Here is a 23744-nt window from a genome sequence, read left to right as displayed (position 1 = left end):
TAATTTAACTGTGTATGTTGAGAAACTCTGATAGGAAATGTTCCTTTATCTTCATCCATTAAAAAGATATAATTCCACATTAAAAATAATCTTGAGTGCTGTCGTCTTGTTGGATCCCCTCAACAGCTTTTGGTAAATCTGGTTCTTGAAGGAGTATTTCAGTCAGCTGGGCTGAAAGGGCAAGTGAGATTTGGGATTCTGGCAGGGCCACACCGGGTTGGCCAGATTATCCCTCTCATGCAAATACCCCACCCCACCCCTCCCACTGCTGGGTCCCAGTCAAGCGTGGGGGACTCGGCGCTGGCCACAGCTGCTTCCCGTTTCTGCTAAATCACACAGCAGCCATCTGGACGAGGCTGTCTCCACACGCCGCTGCCGAGCTCCTCCGCCGGCCCTCGGCGAGCCTCTCCAGACGGGCCTGGCCCTCAGAGCCCCGGCCCCTGCCTTCTGCTCCAGTGGCTGATCCTCTCTGTCCCTGCTCTCCGCTGCCGCCGCCGCTCCTCGGAGGCTGAGGCTCTTCAGGTCGTGGACGAGGCATACGTCGGCATGCTTTTGTGTGTGTGCTGCTTGTTCTGCCACCACTCTGTTAACACAAGGGTCCCTGTGCTGTGCAGACAGATGCCATTGTGATGTGTCAGGCTAGCGGTACCTGTCATTTGGCCTTTTGCTAGTTTACTAAATAAAATGAAGTAAAATGCTTTATGCAAAACACAGAAGAATAGAACAGTATTTCATTCTGTTGTTATTTGCAGACTGCATTTTGAAGGCACACACTAATTGTCTGGCAGTGTGTTTTTTACACAAATGCCAGTCATTCATTCACTCATTCTTGCTTGACAGGTAGAAGCGAGCGGCATCCTGAATGACGTCTGAACTTAATGATTTCAGAAAGTTTGAGTGTGAGAGGGGGAAAAAGGAGCGTCAAGTCCGTCCATTAAATACAGGAATTATTGTTCTCGACCCTAATTTATGAAAGGCTTCAAACATTTTAAAGTGGACATTTCCATATCCTCTGACAAGTGTTTATTATTGGCCAGTGTTTCCAATACAAAATACTCCCTTTAAGCATCTGCCACAAAAAAATATCTGCAAAAAAAAACACATTAATAATGGCATCTTTATTTGTACAGGCATAATTTAAATAAATAAAACACTTCCCAGCTCTGTGTGCATATATAAAATATCCTTTATTGATATTTTTGCAAGCAGAAAGTTTCCTTCAAATGAGGTTATTTTCATTTTACGACTCTATCGTCAGGTATAAAACAACAAGTCCAGGGTAACATGTTTCTTTTTTCTGTTTTCTTTTTTTGGATAAAACTAAAAATGGCTTCCAGCAGCAGTCATGTGTCACCTTAAACACCTTAAACACACCTATAGCACAGTCGAAAAGATGCATCTTTTACTACTCTATAAGACAAACATCGATCACTGTAATAAATACAAAAAAAAACAAAAAAACAGACAGGCGTGTAAATGTTTCATAAATAATATGTAGGTTATTACAAACACAAGAACGGGTCAAACCTGGTAAAGAACTGCGGCTTTATCTACATCGATTGTTAGGTTTTTTTACTGATTGTATTTAATACCAGTGTGAAGATGCATATCTTGTTCTTTTTTAATTTTTTTGTATTTTATTTAATATGTATTTTAAATCTCTCTAAAAAAAAAAAAAATTGTTTCCCAAAAGAAAGGACACGTCTGCACACGTATATATTTCTGGCAACGATAAATACTGGATTCATGAAGAATGTGGCACAGTAACTCTGTAATGTTTTCAGGGTTTTGTTTCTTTACATGAGCCAGTCCTACTGTAATGAAAATACTTTTTTTTAATAGTTGTATACATTAATCTGTCAATAAACATGCATACCTTGTTTAAAAAAAAAACAAAAAAAAACAACAACACAACATATAGACATCAACAGTGTATTTTACATGATGTATTTCTATGCATTTATTGCAGGAGTTTGTCTGTGAGGGAGTGAGTGTGGCGTATTTTCCAATCCTCTCTGTCTGTGTGTGTGTTCTCTGGTCGGAGGGGCTCAGTAGCGGTGCTCGCCCCGCGTTATGTGGGAGGAGAACTCGTATCGATCCTGGCTCCGGTGGCCGCAGAGGTTGCACTCGAAGGGGTCTCTGAAGCCGTGGCAGCCCATGTGAATGGTGTACATGACGTGGTCCAGGAAGAGGACGCGGCAGTGTTCGCACCGGTACGCCCTCACCTGCTCCCCGTCCGCCGTCACCACTTTGAAGCCCTCGGAGGCCATCTCCATGCTGGCCCGGATGGCGTCGTACTGCCTCTGCTGCTCTTCTTTCACCAGGGGCAGCACGCCGTTCCTCACCCCCGAGGTGATGTGGTTGGTCAGGTAGATGAGGCCGGGGGCCGTGCCGCCTGGGCGATCCTCGTTGTTGCTCTCGGTGTCCGTGGAGTCCTGGCCGCTGTGGCTGGGCGAGCCGTCCTTCTCGCTGGACGCGGACTTGGAGTTTGAGAGCAGCAGCAGGTTCTCAGCCGCACTGTCTTTAGCTGACAAGCCCGTCCCCGAGTGGCCCTCTGTGCCTGGCTTGTGGAGGGAGTACATGGACCCGAGAGCCACATCAGAAGAGGAGGCAGGGGAGGTCTGGACCAGAGGCCGCAGCGACTCGGCCCCCAGGTAGCTGATGGCGCTGTTGATGGCCTGGTCGATGACGTGGGGCTGAATCATCTCGCCTGCTCCTCCGTCGTAAGAGAGGTCTGACAGACGTTTGTCTCCTGAGGGGCCAAAAGGAGACAAGTGTAACGTGAAGGTTAAACTGAAACTTTCACCTACATCCTGTCATCTCACCATCTTCATGCTGAGCCTGCACTTCACTAGCTGGCTTTGAAACTGACTTGCTGTCACTGGTCTTATTTCTAGCGTGATACTAGCACATCCCTCTGCGTCTTAAAATACTATTGTTATTATTTAAAATGAACATAAAGAATGAAACAGATCAGACATGTTAAAGCTTTATCTAGTGAACAGATTTAAAGGCTCAGGCTGTACTCCATGCACTGTGCAGAAACCAGGGTTGGCTCAGAAAAACCTAACGAACACAAAACACATTGCAGCTTCACCTAATGCAGCTTTTTGTAGGTGCAGCAGTTATTTATTTATTTATTTATTTTTCAGCAAGAGTAGCGTAGCATTGTATTCACACAAAGGAAGCAGATATTCAGCCCTTACCCACAAACTTCTGTGGCATAGTGCTCTTACGCTTAGCTACATTATTAGCTAGTCTGTCTAGCACCAAGGCTCTGTCAGATCCCGTCTGGCTTAAGTCTTCCCTCTGCTCATTCTGGTTGCTTTCTTCCTTTACTACTGGAAAGCAAGACAGAGAAGTAGATTTCAGAGTCAAAGTAACTTGTCCTGTTTAAAGTGATGAACAGGTGCCTGATAACACATGCCTGAAGGTTTTTGCTTTTTATTTTCCCCTCCCCAAGAGCACAGAGCGGACTATACTGACACGTGTGAAGCACTTGGTTTAAAAATATAGGTTTTCTTCATGCGCACTGATGATGACAGATGGGTTGCTAGACTTTAAGATGGAGTTGCACGATAATTCATAAATACACATGGACAAACGCGGTGGTTAAACGGTCTTAATTAGCTCTGCAGTTGTTTTGGACACCCAAAGAACGGTTGCAAACGTCTGCACATTTAGCAACATCAACACAGTCAGCAAGGTACACTGCCGCGTGCCTAGAGAAGTCCCGTGCCCGAGGTTAAGTAGGTCATTAGATCTGGGTGAAAGTTAAGAGAGCGCCTCGTGCGGCACAAACCTGAGTAGATGCTATTTTGCAGGCCCATGCACTGCAGGTAGTTGTGACACCGCTCCTTGTGCTCCTCGAGAGAACTGCGCTGCTTGTAACTTCGTCCGCAGTAAGCGCATTTGTGGGGTTTTCCAACTGTGAAAAAAAAAACAACAACATTACATCAGTGAAAACTGTACGAGTGACAACTATTGCTGAGTAAAGTGTCCTTGAGCAAGACACTGGACTCTGAGATGCTCCAAGTTGGAGGCAGTTGCGTGTGAATTTCTGAGCGCTTTTGTGAACAAATGGGAAGATGTGTCATTGTGACTGTAAAGGGCTTTGAGTACCAGTAGTAGACCATATACCAACACTGAGACAGGTTTAACCGAGCGTGTTGTTCTAAACTCCTTCCTGGAAGAGCACAGGACGGGATGAGTGTTACACTTCCACTTTGAGCAAGTAGAAGAAGAAGAAAAGGACAGACTAGGTGTTTGGCATGAACTGTGGTCGGAGAAAGAAAAGACAGAAAAAAACAGAAAAACCAAGCAACAGACCCGGCAGTAACAGTTCACAAGTAGACTTTAAAATTTTTGTATTTCCACCATTTCAAAGAGGTAGACCATGTAGTCAAATAATTTATTAATAGTCATGAATGACAAGTCCAGGTCCTGTCCAGGTTGCCTCTTGCCCTATGACAGCTGGTATAGACTCCAGACCACCTGCAAACCTCTACAGGATAAGCAAAAGATACTTTGAGGGATCAGTGCTAACCACCACTCCACTGTGCCGCCCACTTAAGATAATTCTTTGGTTAAAAAAAACACCCATCATCATAATCAATTTACACATTAACCCTCTCATCTACGTCAGCACTGTCCATGGTTCTGAAACCGTCGCGTCAACTTTTTATTTACTGCGTATGCTACGTGCGTTCTATATTTCCCAGGCTGCTGCTGTTATATAAATACTGCTCAGGGTCAGACTGCGGGTCACATCCTCTATATTTACGGGGAATTCAGGAAGAAGTTTCGAGGGACTTTTGTTCTGCGAATAAAAACTAAATCATGGTGAGTAATTTCCTCTGTCTTGCACCAGCACAGTAAAATAAAGAGTGGCTGTTTCAGCACTGTGGCTTACGTTTGATCCTGCACTGACGGCTGGTGGTAATGCAACTGAATGAATGAAATGTGACAAATATGAATGATAACAAAAACAAATCTTGGGGGAAGGAGGGGGAGGGAGACTTTTTCTGGCTACAGCCGTGGGCATGAATCACTGCCACAGCTTATACGTCACAGAGGCATAAAACGTCCTTTCAGTCGCATCATTGTGAATCAGTTTGTCGTACATCATCCGGGTGTCGTGAAGACCTGATACGAATTACTCTGCAGCTAAAAGTAGGTAAATGCAAAGGCAATGCTTAGTCCTGTTTGCAAAAATGTAAAAGAAATTATTCAGACTTTTCTTTATATGTCTGCTACTCATGTGTACAATAGGTACCAAAGAGTGGAGTCCCACAGACAGGAAGCTTTTGTGATTTATTACATAATACTATCATTATAATATTATTCTCATGCTTAATATCATAGGTACAGCCCTCCACAGTTTGCCTTTGGTGCTTTCTGTGCAGCCTTTTAATTTAATCGGGCTTAGCAGTCTGTGCAAGCCGGCCATCATCACAATGCTTTCATTTTTGTCACTTATGTTCTGTCACATTCTGACCACAAATGTAATGCAACAGCAGTCCTGCAGGCTATTCCTCCAGCGCTCTGTTAAACTATCCTTAACAACCGCACTGTTTACAGCCAAATTTCATTAACACATACTTCTGCAAAACATTTGCAAAGAAAAAAAAAAAAAAAAAAGTGACACCATATCTACACCCTGTCAACTTCCCCTTATATAGTCCGGAGGTCTCGCTGTGTGCGCTGCAGAAGTTGCCATCCCTTTTGTAAAGGCTTCCACCCAGCGTGCCTAGAATTACCATGAGAGCAGAAGTTTTCAGTACGGGTGACCTTTTGCATACTCACCCGAGTGGGTGCGTAGATGGCCGGTGAGGGCGTCCCTCCTGCGACAGGCGTAGCTGCACAGGTGACACTTGAAGGGCTTCTCCCCCGAATGAAGCTTGATGTGACGCAGCAGGTTGCCCTTCTGGGTGAAAGAGGCACCGCACTGGCTGCACTGGAACGGACGTTCTCCTGAGGACGAGAGCAGACACAGAACAGACACACGTTACTGCAAAGCGGAAGAAAAAAAACGCACTGGAAAACAAGAATAACTTGAATGTCAATGTACTGGCACACATATGTTTATAAGTATTTGATCAGGCAGTTTGTAATTTTGTTGTGTTTTTGTGGATTTAACTAATCTGACTAATCTAGACTAGTCTGATCCCTCCACTGACAACAATAAAAGCGCAAAGTCTTTGTCTTTTCTCTGCGACTACTGTGAAGCTGCAGCGGGAATGCGAGGTCACTGCACTACAAGCACGCCGAGCGCCAGAACAAGCTGGATGATGGAGCGTCTCCGGGGCGGAGAGCGATCCAGCAGCCTGTGGGAGGGTTTCACAGCAGAGTGACACTCCATCTCTCCATGCTCCCCCCTGCCCCACCGACTTCTGGCGCTCTGATCGAACAAGAGCCTTTCAGACTCAGCCTGCCAGTTCCGTAATGCACCATTGCCTAGGTCAATTTGATCTGAAAATCTCATTTTTTCCTCTTCTTCGTCTCTAAAATAAGAGCGGCACATCACAATGCAAATTCAGCCTCATTTGAATAAAGCGGAGGAAACACTTTGTGTTGAGAGCCAGTCTTCCTGATCAGCGCCTCTGGAATAAACCAATATCCAGCCTCTCCGAGTGTTGTGGCATTCTGTGAGAACGTTTTAATATGGCTTTTTTTTTTTTTTTTTTCTCAAAGGCCCCACATAAAATAAGAGTCACCAGTGAAGCAGCAAAAATATATAAAAAAGGAAATTCATTAAAAATGCATTTCAGGAGCAAAGACTCGCCACAGAATATTTTCTATTTAAATAGGAGGCACTTCATTATATCTTTTATTGTACTTTCTTTTGCATTTACATTAGTCTAGTGTTCCTTTCTTCCATTTTGAGTTTCATTAGTTTCTAAAGCTTGACAGTTAAGTGCCTTTTTCACAAATGTTCCCCACCACTGGTTTGGCTCCATTACAATAGAATATCAATTTTGAAATTTGAAAAACTTTTAATAGCCAGATAATTGTCACGTCGTGGAGATTTCCATTTAATTGCTGCAGATATCCTTTTTCTCGACTGTTTCCTTTTTTTTGTAAATTTTTTTTTATTTATTTTTCTTGGACCAAGTTTGTTTCTGCTACTTTATCGCGCAATAACTTGATCAGTCAGTGCTGATTGTCATGTGGTAATTCAGAGACCTTTAGATGAACAGTAATGAACGCTAATGGTATGCTTCAAGCCTATTTCACGCACGAAAGGAGTGTCTACACGCATACAGCCAAACGCAAGCATGCCATTAACTGCAGCTACAAGTGAGTATAAGGGGGACTGCAAACACATGAAGTTTATTTCTAAAGACTCTTATCACTGATGTTTGTCTGTATTTGAAGAAGATACTAAGCTACGTAGGAGACAACTACTCTAAGATCTTCCTTTTTGGCTTTTTTTTTTTTTTTTTAAGTCTAAAGACCTGCTCTAAATAAGAGGAGGAGCAGTGAGCATGGGTGCAAAGGTAGGGCTTACCGGTGTGGCTTCGCTTGTGCACCATCAACACATTGGGGCCAATGCAAACTATCCCACAGATATCGCACTTGAGCTTCCCGTTGGGCAGCCGGATACCGCCGGCCGAGGAGAAGGCCTTGGCTTCGGGGCTCGGCTGTGAGCCGTTCACCTTGGCCCCCGAGGCATCGATCACGCGCAAGTCTTCCGCGCACTCCTCCTCCTCCACGCCATTCATGTCACAGGCCAGCCCATTCTCCTCATCACTGCGAGCCTCAACTTTAATGTTACAGGCTGGAAAAGAGGGCAAGGGAGTGGGGGGGCCACGGTTTAGAACACGAGCATTTGGTTCTGTCATGATGTTAAATACTAGAGATTTTTTAACCAGTGTGACATGAGAACAGAGAGCTGTTTACACTAACACTGTGTTGAAGCCTTTTCTGAAGCTGTTTGACTTTCCTCACTAAATTAAGAAATATTTCATCATCTCTAAAAGTGCTTGTTCTAACCTTTCTTCATTATCACTAAGTATTGTTTCTAATTGTGGCATTTAATTGTCTTTGTTTTAAAATATCTGCACAATTTATAATAAGGTAGTTCTACATTAAGTATGTATATTTAAATGACATGAGAAGCTGCTCATTGATCACATGATTTGCAGCAGTGAAACTGACCTTTTAATTTTGTCACTATGATTAAATATGGCCTCATGGCTTTTATTTGGACTCATTTAGTTTGGTATTTTAGTCAGTGTGGCTCTGCTCATTCCCTATTTCTACTGTTGGAATAGAAACTGCATGTGAAAACACAGGAACTGCACTGCGATCAAACTAGGGCAGCAGCGGTTTCGCAATGACAAGCCTCCTTCTTAGTGCACGTTGTGACATTTTCATGTGGAGCGGGATGCTGCATCAAAACTTCGTTAAAAACTCCCCCCTTTCTTATTTTAATTTTGTCGCGAGTCGAGCCTGAGAAAACTCAGAAAAGCGAGGATCAAGCCGAGACCAGCCTAAGCTCGTCGGTTTCTCTCTGATAAAACTGCGCATACTATTTACAGGTGGATAGCATGTCTACTGAGTGGGGATGTCGGCGATGAGACGAAGAGAGGCGCCGATCATCTCACACCATCACACTTTGGTGAAAGAATTGACAGCAAGATAAACAGGAAACAGAGACACAGGAAGCAGTGTGAAACTAAGGACGAGCGCGGTGTCTATGAGAGCAGCGGAGTGAGCATGAGCTCAGGCAAACACACTCCGGCAGACTCACACATGGCCTTCTCGCAATCTTGTACATTTACAGGGGTCTAATTTAAATATTTTACAGCTTTTTTTAAAAAAGCACAAAAGGGAAAATGCAACAAAAGCCAGCTGTTATTTGTGGAACTGCAGTGTCTATTTGTTGTCTGGTGTTCCCAAAGTGATCAGAAAGGAGAAGTGTCCGAAGAATAACCGGCTCCTTCTTTTCCCACCAGACTGGTTTAGCAATATTTTAAGAGAACTGACAGATCAAGTAAGTCCCACAGCTACCAACCTGTGGTTTGCATGTCACGGTGGCAGCCTGATTTCCCCATGCCTCTACCTCTGTTTGTACAACAGAAGAGGAAGAAGTGGAAATCATGAAATATAGGAATCTATGGAAAAGGGGAAGCTTCAGAAAGAGGGCCTGTCTAACTGAAATACTAAGAATTATGGAGAAGTGACAGAAAGGGAAGCATGGGAAAGGAATTGTAAAACAGCCTGTAACTGTAACAGGTTTTGTTTTATTTTTTCTGTTTTGCAGGAGTCCTGCTTTCACCAAGAGTCACTGCAGGTTCCATAAAGTACGTATCTCCCATACGAGGCCGGAGGTGGAGAGAAACACGAGAACTGTGCAGGATTTGTCGATAAAAGCCTTTCCGATCAAAGCCACATAATCCGACCGTCCATCTCCATGCAACTCTTTTTTTTTTTTTTTCTTTTGCACGACACGTTTTAACTGTTGAATTCGTGTGGAGAAACTCTTGTCGTTTTGCAGTGCAGATGAGATAAGAGAGGCACCGGCCGTGCACGCAACGGACAGGATTCGCTTTTCTATACGGAGGAATAGCTACGTTACAGATGTGTGTTTGAATAGGTTAACATGGGACATGTGCATCCAAAATGTCTCTGCATTGCGACAATGATCAGTGTATGTAAGCGGGGATTTACTGTGTCAACACACTCTGACATAATACTTTTAGTTTCACCTACAAGTTCCCTGGTTTTAGGTGTTATAACTCACAGTGGATACTAACACCATTAATTAATTTAAACCATTTATCCATAAATTTAAGCAAACTAATTCAACTCCTAAAGCAATCATTTTACTACTACTACATTTACTACTATTTATACATTTTAACCAGTTTATTCTTTTCCTTTTTGATATTTCTCTATTTTTTGAATTGAGGCTTTCAACTATTTCCTCTTTTATTTGTTATTTATAATATTTTTTCAAAAAATTCCTGCCACTATCTTTTTTTTAACTATTTAACCACAGTCTTTTAACAGTAATCTGTTATTTTTAACTAGTACATTTAACCATTTTTACAAACATTTGCTGTATCCACGACTTTTAGCTAACCCGTTAACCATTTATCTGTTACTTTTGGCTAATTTGATCAATTTAAATATAATAATATATAAAAGTTGTGGACGAGTCCTCCTGGTCTGGAAGTAATTTAAAGCTGCATTATTTCTAATGGCCACCAGGGGGCGACGCTTTATTCACAATATTATTCAGCTGCGAAGGTCGTGTTAGCCTCGAAGCCAGAGCCTACAATTTTCTTTTGTTTTTGTGGCCTGAAAGTTGATCTGGAGTGGCTCCGTTGGGAATTTATTATGCTCCTGCAACGATGTGTCGTTCCGATAAAATCATGTTGGAGGACTTTATGAGCTAGCCACATAGTCGTACATGTTTTCTGTGCGCTGTGGAGTTGGATTTGCTTACAACAAAATGGTTGTCATTGGAAAAGCGAGCAGCTCAGAGTCCTTAACTTTAAAGGACGAGCAATTAACAGCAATTAAGGTATTTGTCACATCCTTCTTTGCTCTGATTGGTTGTAGGACTATCCAAATGTGATAGAAAGACGTCCCATAATAAAATCCCAAGGGCATTCTGATAAAAATTGGGTTACATCAGGCTAAAGTAGCCTTGCTCTATTATCGCATTAAACGTTTTTCTAATTAGTTTATGGTTTTGAATGACTAGGCTCAAGTAGTCCCCCGGTTCTGAGTCATTTTTCAAATGTGGTCACGTCCCATTTGAAAAAAAAACAACAACAAAAAACCAACATTGGTTTTGGGCTGAGGTTTCAAAAAGCTAGTCTACAAGCTAATGGCAGAAGTCATGACAGCCATGTCTAAGCTTGTTTACTATTTTAACTACTCATCCCTGACTTTTAGCTAACTGCTTTAATGTTAATAGTGTTAGCTAGTCCAAAAATCTGTGCACGCTTGAAAGAAAGAAAAGAGAAGAACTTCCTGAAGAAAGTACCTGACATGTTTCTGTTGCAAATGTGAAAGAGAAATAAAACCTGCACGTTCACAGTCAGCTTTCTGTCGGGCTACGTTGCACATGTTGCCTCGCATGTTTACGAAGTTCTCACTTGAACCACTAACTTCAGGGATCTTCATTGATGATGTAAGTGAGAGAAGGGGAGGTTTTTTTTTTTTTTCAAATGATAAAGTTCCATCTATTTGCATAGAGCTCGAAAGCAAAACTTGATAACTGCACCACTTTAACCACCCTTTATTTAATTTAGGGTTTTTTTTAAATATCAATGGATGCTATAAAATTCTATTAATGAATAAAAATGCATCTTTCTAAACTAGTTTTTTTTTTCTGCCCGTGGAAATGCAGAACCGATCCAAGAATAACACTAAAGCAGCTGTATGCTTTCAGGAAACAGCGTGGCTGAAACCTGTATCTGATGTCATTTTATACACCAGCAAAGCTTTCAGGTTATCAGGCGGCTGAAGACAGACAGAAGGGAACCATGAACGCTGGGCTGACACCTACTTCTCATGGATATGGGGAAGTTGTGACTAAATTGGGAATAGGAAGAAGGCTTTTACTTTATACCATCATGTTTGTCATGATCACACATCCTGATTTGCTCGTTTTGGGAAGCAGGTGTCAGGTCGCGCGGCAGACAAACAGAGCTCGGTGAATTGGTTACGACCTGACGTGGAGCTAATCTGCAGACTGGGGAGAGCACATGCTGCAGCAGAGGATGGAAAAATGACAAGAGAGAGAGGGAGAGAGAGAGAGATGTGGCAAACGAATAAAAACGTCTGAGTATTAGCACGGCGTGTAAAGTGGAAATAAACAAGCCATATTGGCAAAGGATTAATGGTAGATTAGCAAGCTAGCAAACGTGTTAGTTCTGCAGCGGGGAAACGCAGGGAGCCTGCTGGAGGTTCCTGTTACTGACTTGTGCTGTTCTCACTGCCTGAAAATAACCCTGTGTGCAAGGTAGAGGAACCACATGTGTTAAACCACCCCAGCAACACACTCGACACAACTTGCAGGAACACCAAAAACAGCTTGCTTTTCCTCCTCTGCACGGTTTCTTTTCTTTTTCTTTTTTCTGACATTGCCTCCATGTTTTCGGGAACTAGACATATCATGTCTCATGTGTCTGAAATAGCAGAGGCTCCGTCTGAATCACTGAAAGTGAAAGAGAAATCGTTTCACTGGGACGTTGTGCGGGGGTCATGTCACTGCCTTGTGACTTTGACCAAAAACGTCTCTGCGGTTATTTTTTTTTATTATTATTATTTCGTTCAAGCCACACCGTGCGATAAAATGATTGGCATTTCTGATTAACTCAGTAGAAAACCGAGCTGCGCAAACTGTGAACTGTGAACTGTGAATGTGCGACAACGATCCCAGGCTGTGAAAGCTTATTTGCAACAGGAAACTACCCTGGTTTTGAGGTTTAGAGCTTTCGATACTTTGAGGTCCCGTGTCCCACATATAGTCCCCCTGTTTTTGCCTATTTTCACTAAAGAGAACTGAGCAGCGCATGATCCTGGGTGATAATTATAACTCGTTCGGGCTTTTATCACAGAGGCAGCGATGCATAGATGTACCAGATACTTGCACTTCCCTTCTTTCTCTCTGTCCCTATATAGACACACACGCCTGTGAAGGGAATGAACAGAAACTCATGCATAAGGTCATACAGACATCCAGCCCGCCACCTCTGCCCTCTTTCTTTATGTGCTGCCTGTAGAATTCAAACATCTACTGATTTTGACTGATATTTATTTATTTTTAGTTGAGATGAACACAGACATTTTAAAACTCCGCACACACTTCCTGACTCGAGGGTTTCTTAATTGTTCCGATGTCATCGCATGTTCAGCAGCCTGCGTTGACTTGGGCCCTATCTGTGAGTAGATAGGGCCTTTGTGAGTAAACATGTGTGTGTGTGTGTGTGCAGGTGTGTGACCTATGTGGTGCAGTGATGTGCTGATCTCTCTCTCTTTCTCTCTCACTCTCTCTTGGCTTGGCCGTGTTCCTGAACTCTTTATCTCCAGGAGTGTTGAAACTGTCTGATGGCAAGTTCTTCTTAGGAAACTCTTACACATCCTATTTCAGTTTCCTCTCGCATCTTATTTTTGACCGTGCGCTGCCAATCTTTGCCGTTATCTGGAGGAGCGAAAAGACGCTGACAAAAAAGGAGGGCGCGAGGAGGGGGGGGGCGGTCAAATTTGAGCCATCGCGCTGGTTTTTCTTTCACAACGAAAACAATTGTTTTTCTCATCACCTCTTCCAAGTCTTCTTGCATCTCTAACTGTTTCTGTTCATCCCTAGCTTCCTTACGTGCCATCTGTTGAAGATTTTTACCAAATTAGTTCAATAAACGAGCTTCACTTTCATGTGGGCTAACATTTTTGGGAACGTTCAGGGGCCACAGTCTGCTTCACAGCGTTAACAAGCTACGCCCGCGTTATTGATCTTATAAAAACTAAATGTCACATGAAAACCGAGCAGCCCTGTTTTTTTTTTATTACAAACCGTCCATCTTAGGAGATAAATATACGCCACTGGTGTGAGTCCCCTCTCTCCCTCCCTCTCTCACTGGTGCTTCATCCTTATTTTCACCATGATATTCCCTGGCTTGCTGTTCACAAACTCGAATCAAGGCCACATTAGCTATTCCTTAAGATTCGGCTTATTAATGACATGCCATGGATCAAAGTTTTTTTTTTTTTCTTTCACCTTTCCTGCCAATGACCTAAATGTGTCTCTTTGCAGCTTTAAATTAATTTTTCCAAGGGATTTGAAAACATCTCCCTCTGGATGTTCATGGGATTAAGTTATAAAAACACTTTGATGCTTCTTTTTTTTCTCCTAATACATATATATGTTGCTCTTTTGATCCTGACATAACCTTCACTTAACTCTTTTACCCTGATTTGGATGCTTTGGGAATGAACACACTAAGGCGCTTCAGTGGTTTGGACTCATTTTGATTAACGTAGCACTTAATTTGTTTATTTAATTTTTGGATTTACTCAAGCATGTGTGGTGATGTGAGTGGCTGTGGGTGCGCTTGGTGAGAAGTCGCCTCGTACCTTTGTCCCCTCTGTTGTTCTGCTGGTGGGTGGAGCTGGCTGACAGGTCCTCAGGGACCGCCATGGGCTCCTCTGCCTCCTCGGACGCTTCATTGGCAGGGGGGCTGTCCCTGCCTGGGGAGACACACACCAGCAAACACCCATCACTCACCGCGCAACCCCAAGATGCGACTCATTCGGGGGAAGCAAAATTACCTCCGGGTGTTGTGAGACCCTGTTTGTGGCCTATTGTATCTACTTTGTGCACTCTACAGCTCAATCATGCAGTAGGTAAGCTTTTACCTGGCATCTGGGCCATTTCCTGGGCCTCCTCTGTCTCCATGCGGTGCAGGTACTCTAATGGGAGGGAGATGGAGATTTAGATGCATCTAGGTTTAATCAAGTGCAGGATGAGAAACAACATTATAAAAAGCTAGAGTGGAGTAAAGCGTGTACTTCTCGGTGTGACTCAGTCACCTCAGCGAGATCACTCTTGTCACAGCCGCAGACATACCACTGTCCCCCGCATTTCATTACAAAGAATTACAGACATTTTCATTACAAGTCTGACAGAGAGACTGAATCGGAGAGTGGCTTGGCTCGGGCTGATGGAGCCCGCTGGTGGCGCGGGGTCGCCGGGAATGGGCTTTCAGACCACATTTGTTATTTATTGTTAATTTCCTGCCACGTAATCATCCAAAAATGCAAACTGACTGCCGCAAAATTAAGCAGAAAATTAACTGGCCCCCAGGTCACCGAGGATGCGGGTGTTTGCCGTGGCCCAGCTGATCGGCGCTCGTGTTCTCTCTAATTTGCTGAACATGCATCGCTGAGCCCGCGGCCCGAGCACAGACACAAGCAAGCCACAGTCAGAAACAAAGAGAGGGAGTGAGAGAGAGAGAGAGCAGAGAAGAAGAAGAAGAAGAAAAAGAAAAAGAGGCGGTAAGATATGGAGGCAGAGAGGTAGATAGCGACCAGAGGGCTAGATGTCAGAAGAGCAAATGCAACAGGAAGGTACAGAAAAAGAAAAGAGACAGAAAAGCAGGCCGGAAGGACAGAGAAGTTCTCTTTATTTATTAATTTATCTTTTTTTTTTTTTTTTTTTTTAGTGAGAAGAGGCAGTCGAGTCCAGAAGCGATCCTTCGGCCAGGACTGAATATCTGAGGAGTCACCAATGCTCGTGGCCCCATTAATAATGGATGGCCCTCAAGCCTGCAGCAGATGGGCCCGACAGCCTCAGCCCCAGCTCCGCCACTTCAAGAAGCCCTTGGTGGGGCCGCTGCCCAGTCCAAGCAGCCACACAGGGAGAAGTGAAGCTCCCGAAAATAGCGAAACAAGCCCAAGGGAAAAGGGGAACCTAGGCCTTCCTGTTTTACTGACAGATGGCTCCACACACTTGGAACAAATAGTGGGAAGCGGCCGGGCCGCTCTGTCGCAACGCACAATATTCTGCGGAGTCAAGTCAGGAGCTCGATGGCCTATAGACACCCAGGATGCAAGTGTGAAGGGAGGAGGAAGAAGGAGGGGGGGGGGGGCAAAGGTCACTGGTGCAGATGAATTGCTCGGCGCAAACACGAGGGTGTTGCGTGTTAATCTGCCGAGCTACGACTCCACAGCAGCGCTCTTCAGCATCTGGAGTTTGGAGGTCGGGGGCAGAGGGAGGTATATTCTCATGTGCCCTTTTTTTTCTGGGCAGATGGTGCGAGGGGAAACACGGATGTGTTGGTGGCGGGGCTTCGACAGAAATAAAGAAGAGAGTTCCTACACTCAGCCACAACCCACTTTGCGTAGGCCTGTGGAAAGTAAGGTGCGAGTAGAATATTCAGGAAGTAGCTGTTCTGTTCAGGCACAAAGTTTTCAGTGCTGTTTTAATTTTCCACAAGTTACAGGCCTACTGCTTATATTTGAACTTCAGCTTGATAATCCAAACTGGAATTGTCCTCGCCACAAAGTTAAGTCTTACTTACTTACTTGTGAAATTAAAAACATTATCAACCTGTCTTAACTTCCTCGACTATCAAAGTGAAGTGTGTAGGAAGCGCGGCGCTGTGTGAGTGTCAATGTATACGAGCGTACAGACATGGGGGCAGGTGGAATCTTTCAGCCAGTGAAATGGAAGTCACAGAGAAGACTTCTGACACAGAGACGGGGGGGACTGGAACAGTTTTGGTCGGAGTACGTCAAGTGAGGAGAGGCAGGAAGAGGCTTGTGGGTTGACAGAATTCTCGGTCTTCCTCCTGTGTGTGTGTGTGTGTGTGTGTGTGTGTGTTTGGTGGATGGCGGTGGTGTGTCGAAGTTGGGGGGGGAGGGAGGAGGTTTAGAGGCGTCTGCTCATAGCGAGGTGCAAAGCTACACCAGGGAGCAGGGTGGAGATGAGAAACAACGAAACCGTTAACAGATACTGAGGACCACACCAGCAAAGCTTGGATACCCAGGAGAAAGAAAGCTTCTACGCTGCTGCTGTGTGTGCGTGCATGTGTGTGTGTGTGTGTGTATTTAGATATAAATGAAGCACATTTAAAACTAACTGGAAATACAAGAAGCAACGCGCAAGATTAAAAAACGGGGAGAGGATTATTTCAAAAAGAGAGAGTTTCTTACACACTTTTTTCCGGACGTTTAAACATTAAAAGACTAATTTAAGAGCTGTTAAAGCTTTTAAATACATCAGTATCTAAATAGCAGCTCTCTATCACGACTACATGAGTTCATTAAGGCTGACCTCACTCTGATTCACAAACAATACAAACCACTATTCACAAACTCCACTAAAAGTTTCCACATTGGGGAGTTACTGAAACAATCTCTCTGACAATGAATGAAATTATCAGAATTAACAATCCCCCCCTTCCTCTCTCTCTCTGTCTGTGGGTTTTGTCATGAAGTAATGAAGCCGTGGGCGCCTTCTTCATCAGCCATTATAGGAAGAGAGGTGCTCGTGCGCTACCAAGCAAGCCGGGCCGTGCATGGTCACCTTTTTTTTTTTTTTTGTTCACATGCAACATGGAGAAGACTCTCATCAGTAATTCATGAAATGTATGGGTGGAAGTGGGTAGACAGAGTTAGCAGATGTGTTCGGGGAGCCTGTCGAAGGGGGTGAGGGGGAGAGTCAAGGTGCGCTGAGGAGAAGTTTCCTTCATTTGCATCTGACACACTTCGCTACTCTGCTATTCAGACAGTACAATCATTTTAATAACTGTCTGTCTTCCTCTGCACCTCACCCCCCCAAGCACACACACACACCACACACACACACACACACCCCACACCCTCCTACTTGTGTTTCTATACTGACAAGAAACGATGATGTATCTGCAGACAGATTTGCAGCACTTCTCTTTCCAACTGAGATATGAAAAAGTCCTATTTGTGCAGGTACTGTAGGGGGTCTGAGTTTTAACATCTTCAAATCCAGTTTATTTCTCTCTAGCTTTCTACTCTTTGTGTGTTTAGATTTTAGTCTGATTTGAGTGCGTCGACTTTAAAAGTAACTTAAAACTTAATTTAAATGCTTCACACTAATTAAAAATAGCATTTCACTCGACTGGATCTTGATATTTTAAACGTTTCTCTCTTGTTAGAGCAAAGAATCAAATGTCATGAAGTTAAGATGCAGCAGATTTGAGCAAATTAATGACACACACACACAATTAAAGATCAATAATGGGTAAAAATATTTTCAAAAATATTCTTTGTAAATATTCTTGTAAAATATGATTTAAAAAAATAATAATAATAATAGTGAGGCGTAAAAATATTGTTATGCGGAAACTCGTCCTCTACAACCAGGAACTTTGGGTTTTGTAACGTGTTAAAAAAGAAACACACTTTATTTCCTCAGCAGTTTGATGGTGAATCTTTCTGGTTTCTTGTCTGGGCGTTGATGAGCAACTGAGCAACTTTCCACCTCGGTGTCAGCAGTGTAAAAAGTTTCATCAGTCCTGCCTACATATGTCTTTTTCCTTTTTCTTTTTTTTTCGTGCCTTCACACGTTACAGACGTGTAACGACTAACTGAGACTGTGGCTCGGTTTCAAACAGGTGAACACAAAGCTTAACGGTATGGGAGATTATCGGATTTATCGATTATTAATTTAAGAGAAGCGTGTTTAGGCGCAGCGTTGCTCGGTGCGTAAAGCTCATGATTTCCTGTTTAAGCAGCGCTAAAGTATTTGCACGTACGGGCTGATTTTCTTTTTGCCCCGTGACAAATTTATGTCTTGGCAAAAACAAACCAAAAAAAGAAAAGTTAGTATTTATTAAAACGCGTTTTATTTATTTATTTTTTTTAAATTAGGTTTTATTAAACTTCTTGTACTGCGGGACTATCTGAACTTCACCGAGAGCGCACATCTGTTGCAACAGGTGCCATAACAGGAGAGCAAAAACCGTTAAACGGGATAAAATGGCACACACACGCGTAATTAGAGTCACAGCTGAGAAGTTGGATTTTTATATAAATGTAAGTGATTGGGAAATAAGTTATCCATATGTTCCCAAAAGAAAAAAAGACACATGGAAAATGGGGAACATTTCCACTACTTCCCGTAATTTGCTCTGCTGGCTATGTAGAAACAACATGAATCTATTTCCTTGTAATTAATGTTTAAATATACTTCTCATTGTTAATTAGTTATATGCCCTGGAGCAGCAGAACATTACGCGCACCAAACGGGATCTGATGGTGCGGCGCACCTGCATCGAAACTATAAGGAGAGTCTTTTTTTTTCCAGTCAGGTGCAAATGTTTCCTAAAAAGCTTCAGAGCGAACGAGCTGAGTTTAGAGGTCTTGCGCTAGCCTTTGAGAGCAGTGTCGAGCTGAAAAGCGCGGTGGAAGTCACTTTACCTGCTATTCCTTGAGTTTGCAGTATGAAGTTCTTCCAACTCTCCCCGGCTCCATGTGCAGAAGGTCGCAGCGCCGCGGCGGCCCCATGGAGCTGCGCCCTGAGTCCCTCCCCTCTCCACTGCACTTCCTCGTTCCAGCCCAACATGACTATGTCTCTGAGCTCGGCTGAGGCATTTTGCTTGCTTTTATCCACAGTCTGCGGCGGGGAGTCGAGCCACCGAACCCCTGGCACTTGCTTTGTGCCGTGCCAATAAAAGCTGACACCCAGTAGACCATTACTGGCAGCCATGCATGAGATGGGATGAGGCGAGAGAGGAGAGTGGACCATTCATTGTTTATTTATTTCATTCACACCGAGGAAGCTGATGGGGGGGTCTCCTCACTTGCATATTGGACAGCTCCCCTTCTGTCACCTGTTTTGGCACGCTGAAGTAGTCCATGAAATTAACCCAAGTGTTTTCTTTCCTATATAATGAGTTTTTTTTCTCTCTCTTTAATGTTTCATCCATTTGACTTTACCCTTTCTATTTGGTTCCTTCTCACATCCTGTCTTATCACAGAGCAGCTGTGGGCTTGTGTTTGAATCTGAGCTTGTTTTTTTTTTTTCTTGTTTTTTTTCAACATTTGACTCTTGATTACTTTCTGTTTTTAGATGTATATAGTGCATCCTGAGTGAGCAACTGGCTCAGTCCTGCAGAAGATCACCATGCAGCTGTGCATTAAATGAGTATTATGTGGTTTCCCCCTCTAGTTTGGTGCATAGGAATCTAAAAACCGACGCTGGCCTCAAACCCTTCAGAGATATCTATTAGTTTCAGCTGCTGCCATTACTATTATTCTTACATTAGATTAGAAATGTTCCAGCAGGAGTCCATCATCTAAATTCAAAACTGCTTGGAAGTGACTTGAAACTGAGACCCCCCCACCCCCCATCATCAAATGTAAATTAGCAAACCATCGGCACACACTGAGCTCAGCGTCTGCATCTGCACCGTCCACCTCCTTTCCTTCATTCGTGCGGCCACGGGACGCCATCCAGACCCCGTTAATATTCTCAATAACCACTCTGTAACGCCAATCTGGGTGTCAGTTGTATATTTAATCCAGAGTGACGCGTGCACACATACACACGGTGTGAATTTATTAGAAGAAATATAAATTGTGGATTAATATTGATGGCATTTCTAAATAAATAATGAGTTACGCGTCTGGTTTGAGTAAAAAAAAGAGAAAAGAAACTCATTTTGAAATATCTCCCATCGTTATTATCTCATATGAATAGTTGTCAGAGTGGACATTCATAATGTCTTTTCTCTAATTGCTGTATTTCTACCACTGACTGGATTTCAGCTATACCCTCAGACTATAATGTTCCAGCAATAGACATCTATGAATTCACAGCTGATTTAGTTACAGGAGTTCATTCTCTGTTTTTAGAAAATAAGTTGTTTTTCTCCTTTTTGTGACAGTTCTTCCCAGTATCCCGCTGTCCTCCTCGGCCCCCTGAGACGGCCCTTATCTCAGGAGAGGCTGCGTGTGCTGGATTGCTGAGTCACCTTTCGTGGGAGGCTGCTCTTATCTCCTAAGAAGCACAACTTTCAGGCAGTTGGTTGCAAAAGGAGGAACTCTGGGCTGGAGCACTGTGGCCTGCTGTGTCTTCACGGCTATAACATGGATTGCAGCAACTCTCGCTGACTTCCTCAAAGCCCCGCGGCCTACGCTGCTTTATCAGTGAGGTCACGTCCCGGAGACACGCAGGTATGAAAAGAAAAAAAAAAGAAAAATAAAGCTGCAGGACGCTTGACTCCTGAGGCCGTGCAGAGGGAATGCAAGGACTGAAATGTGACTCAGCGTTACAAGCTAAACGCAAGGGTGTCCCGTGATGACGGTGATCTTCCGTGACCCAGAGATAGTGTCCTGCTCAGTGACACAGCAGCTTCACTCGCTCTCCAGGGCAACGGTTTAGCAGAAGTTTTAGAGAAGTTCCCACACGAGCGGGATCCATACTGAGCTCAGCTGCTGATCATTATCCTCACATTTAACTTCTTCAAAATGTTACCGGCCATGTCAAAGCCCCTTTCATGAGATTCTTGTAATTCTCCAGTTTATAAAAATGACACTGATGTAATCCACGGCTGCAACTCAAACTACACGCAACCCCCTGCACCTCCAGGTTAATCCACAACCTCAAGCAAGCCGTGTTGCTGCTGTAATTAATATCATTACCTCGCAAGTCTCAAAACATCATCAGGTAATGTAGCCGGTTGACTAGCGAACAATGGGCCCCGGATGGTTCTTATTTCATGGATCTTTAAGCAGTATTCACTGTTTCACATTTGGAAGCACGGGCTGCATGTAACCCTTAATTGGTTTTAACACCTTAATAAGTCAAAGACGTTCAAGACTGATAATCACATTAAATAGTCCAATTTATCTAAAAAGTCAATTGCAAACTGAAAAACTCCCTTTCTTTAGGAATGCATTATGCTGCGAGGATGTCAGAGTAAATTAAATTCCCCTCTGCACACTAAAGCATCAATTTCCTTATGGTAATTATCTGCTGGAATAGACGTGTCACTAGAAGGAGTCAGGCATGCTTGACATTTAGCCTTTTTATGGAGAGGCGATGAGTAAAAATTAAGATGGGGAAAAGGAAATTAATCTCCAGCCCAGGCAGGCATTGAGAGATCCTGGAGGATAGTGGCTGAATCAATCATGATGTTTGTGAGCCTGTTTTGAAAAGGAGCCAGTGATGAGATTCAGACCACAGGCTGGAAAATGTGAGGAGGAGGAGGAGGAGGAGGAGGAGGAGGAGGTGGCGGCGGGTGCTTTTTTAGCAAATAGAGTTATGATTGCTGTGAGGGGGTTTACTCATCCTTAGTGGGCTTAAACATAACGACAAACAAAGCGACTAGGAACTTTCCCGATGCTTGTATTCGGAGAGGTAGACAACGAGACTGATTTTTGTTTTTTAGATAAAAAATTATCACTATTAATGAATCAGTTTTAGTTTACACTCTCTAAATCATTTGACGTTGTGGTTAAAAGAAATCCTGGCGTCACTCACCAACAGAGCTGTTAGCTGATATCAGGCTAACAGGAAGGATGCACTCTCTACATTCACTGGATTGACTTCAGTACAAAGGAAGGGCCAATCTTAACAAATCTGCTGCATATGTCAGTATACATCGATCAGCCACAACATTAAAACCACTGACAGGAGAAGTGAATAACATCGACCATCTTGTGACAATTATCGTGTTCTGCTGGGAAACTTTTGGACCTGGCATTCATTCATGTGGATGTTACTTAGACAAGTAGCACCCACCTAGACCAGACCAGGCATCCCCACCCCATAGCAATGACACTTGATGATGGCAGCAGCCATCCCCAGCAGGATGCAGCCTGACACATAGACAAAAACACTTTAGGAACAACTCAAAAAAAACATGAAGAACAGCACAAGGTGTTGACCTGGCCTCCAAATTCACTAGATCCCAAACTGATCAAGTATCTGCGGGATGATCCACAGAGGCCCCTCCCCTCAAAGGCCCCCCCACTAACAACATTCTGTTGCCAGACACCATAGGACACCCTCAGAAGGCCCATGTCCATTCTCTGATGAGTCATTTCGGAGGCACAAGGGAGACCTACACAATATTAGGAAGGTGGTCATAATGTTATGCCTGATCGGTGTACATGTTGGCAATAGCTGCTTTGCTTGGCAACTACTTTAAGAATCAACTTGTTCTTAACTTGATGTTTAATGGAGACGTTTGCTCCGGGACAAATTAGACTGACAGCTCCCAATCTGTGGTAGGTGAGTAAATCCGTTCCAGAGAAACACGGTTAATATTTGAACTCCTAATCCGGTCTAGAGACAATCACTTTGATTATTACTGGAAAGCATGAGAACAAATGTCATTTACCTGAAAACACAACCTGCCTCTTCAGAGCTGCTCATCATCCGCCCCCACGCGCCAGTTCAAGGACATGTATTTCCAAGAATATATCAGTAATTAATGTGAGCAAGGAAGTGGGTTAGTGAGCTGTTACAACAGTAAGTATTATAAGACACGCGATGACTGACTCTTTTACCCACTATATAATGTCTAAAACACCACAATGTATAACAATTTGGTAATTTTCTTACACTAACTACTAATAGATGTAATTTTTTTACGCTATAACACTCTTTCTTCCACTTGCTTCATGTGCTTTAAAGCCACTTTCTGAATTACGGATCTGATCTTATTCCTCCTTTAGGCTTATTTTAGGATGGTAAGATACAGACCCTACAGGTCGGTGAGAGACTCTACCCTCTCCCACAGAAAACACCGCAGCTGGATTTGCGCCAAAAAAAAAAAAAAAAAAAAGGTCATTCGTCTCAATAAATGCACGCTTTTTGCTAATCACACATATACGCCCATTTGTTTTCTTGGTACAATGATTTTCCTTAAAATATAATACCGTTAAAGCCATCTGGAAACTCTGACCACTGGTGCGTACTCTCTTGTTTCTGTTTGGATAAAATAGGGTTGTGGGAAGAGACATCTGTTAAATTTGAATTTAGTGTCTTACTCCTGCTTTCACTCTCTGCGTGCTGCTAATTTTACCTCGTAGTCGTCCGGGAGTGGGACTCACCTGGGTCTGCTCAGAGCTGGGGGCTTTTGCAAAACCCCCTGGCTCGACTGTGAGGACAGTGCTGCTGCCTGTAAATACCTCCAGAGCAATGCCTCATTATCTTTTTCTTGTCATATCAACTATAGAATATTTAATATGTGAAGATGTGATGGCCACCTCTGTAGCTCACCTGGTTGAGAGGG

General features: G+C 43.4%; 1 protein-coding gene across 1 annotated transcript; it reads right to left on the bottom strand.

Annotated features, from left to right (window-relative positions):
• Positions 1–1099: 1099 nt before the first annotated feature.
• ikzf1 (IKAROS family zinc finger 1 (Ikaros)) lies at positions 1100–19220 on the bottom strand. Its single transcript, XM_084562072.1, is given in 9 exon segments — positions 1100–2752; positions 3207–3341; positions 3803–3928; positions 5806–5973; positions 7511–7780; positions 14095–14208; positions 14377–14430; positions 18919–19140; positions 19143–19220. Coding segments are annotated over 9 exon segments (1845 nt in total). The 5' UTR covers positions 19195–19220; the 3' UTR covers positions 1100–2048.
• Between the last annotated feature and the right edge of the window lie 4524 nt (positions 19221–23744).

The sequence above is a fragment of the Chelon labrosus genome (assembly GCF_963514085.1).
Source record: "Chelon labrosus genome assembly, chromosome: 15".
Lineage (NCBI taxonomy): Eukaryota > Metazoa > Chordata > Actinopteri > Mugiliformes > Mugilidae > Chelon > Chelon labrosus.
Note: the sequence above shows the minus strand (reverse complement) of the source record. Positions and strands in the feature narration are given on the sequence as shown.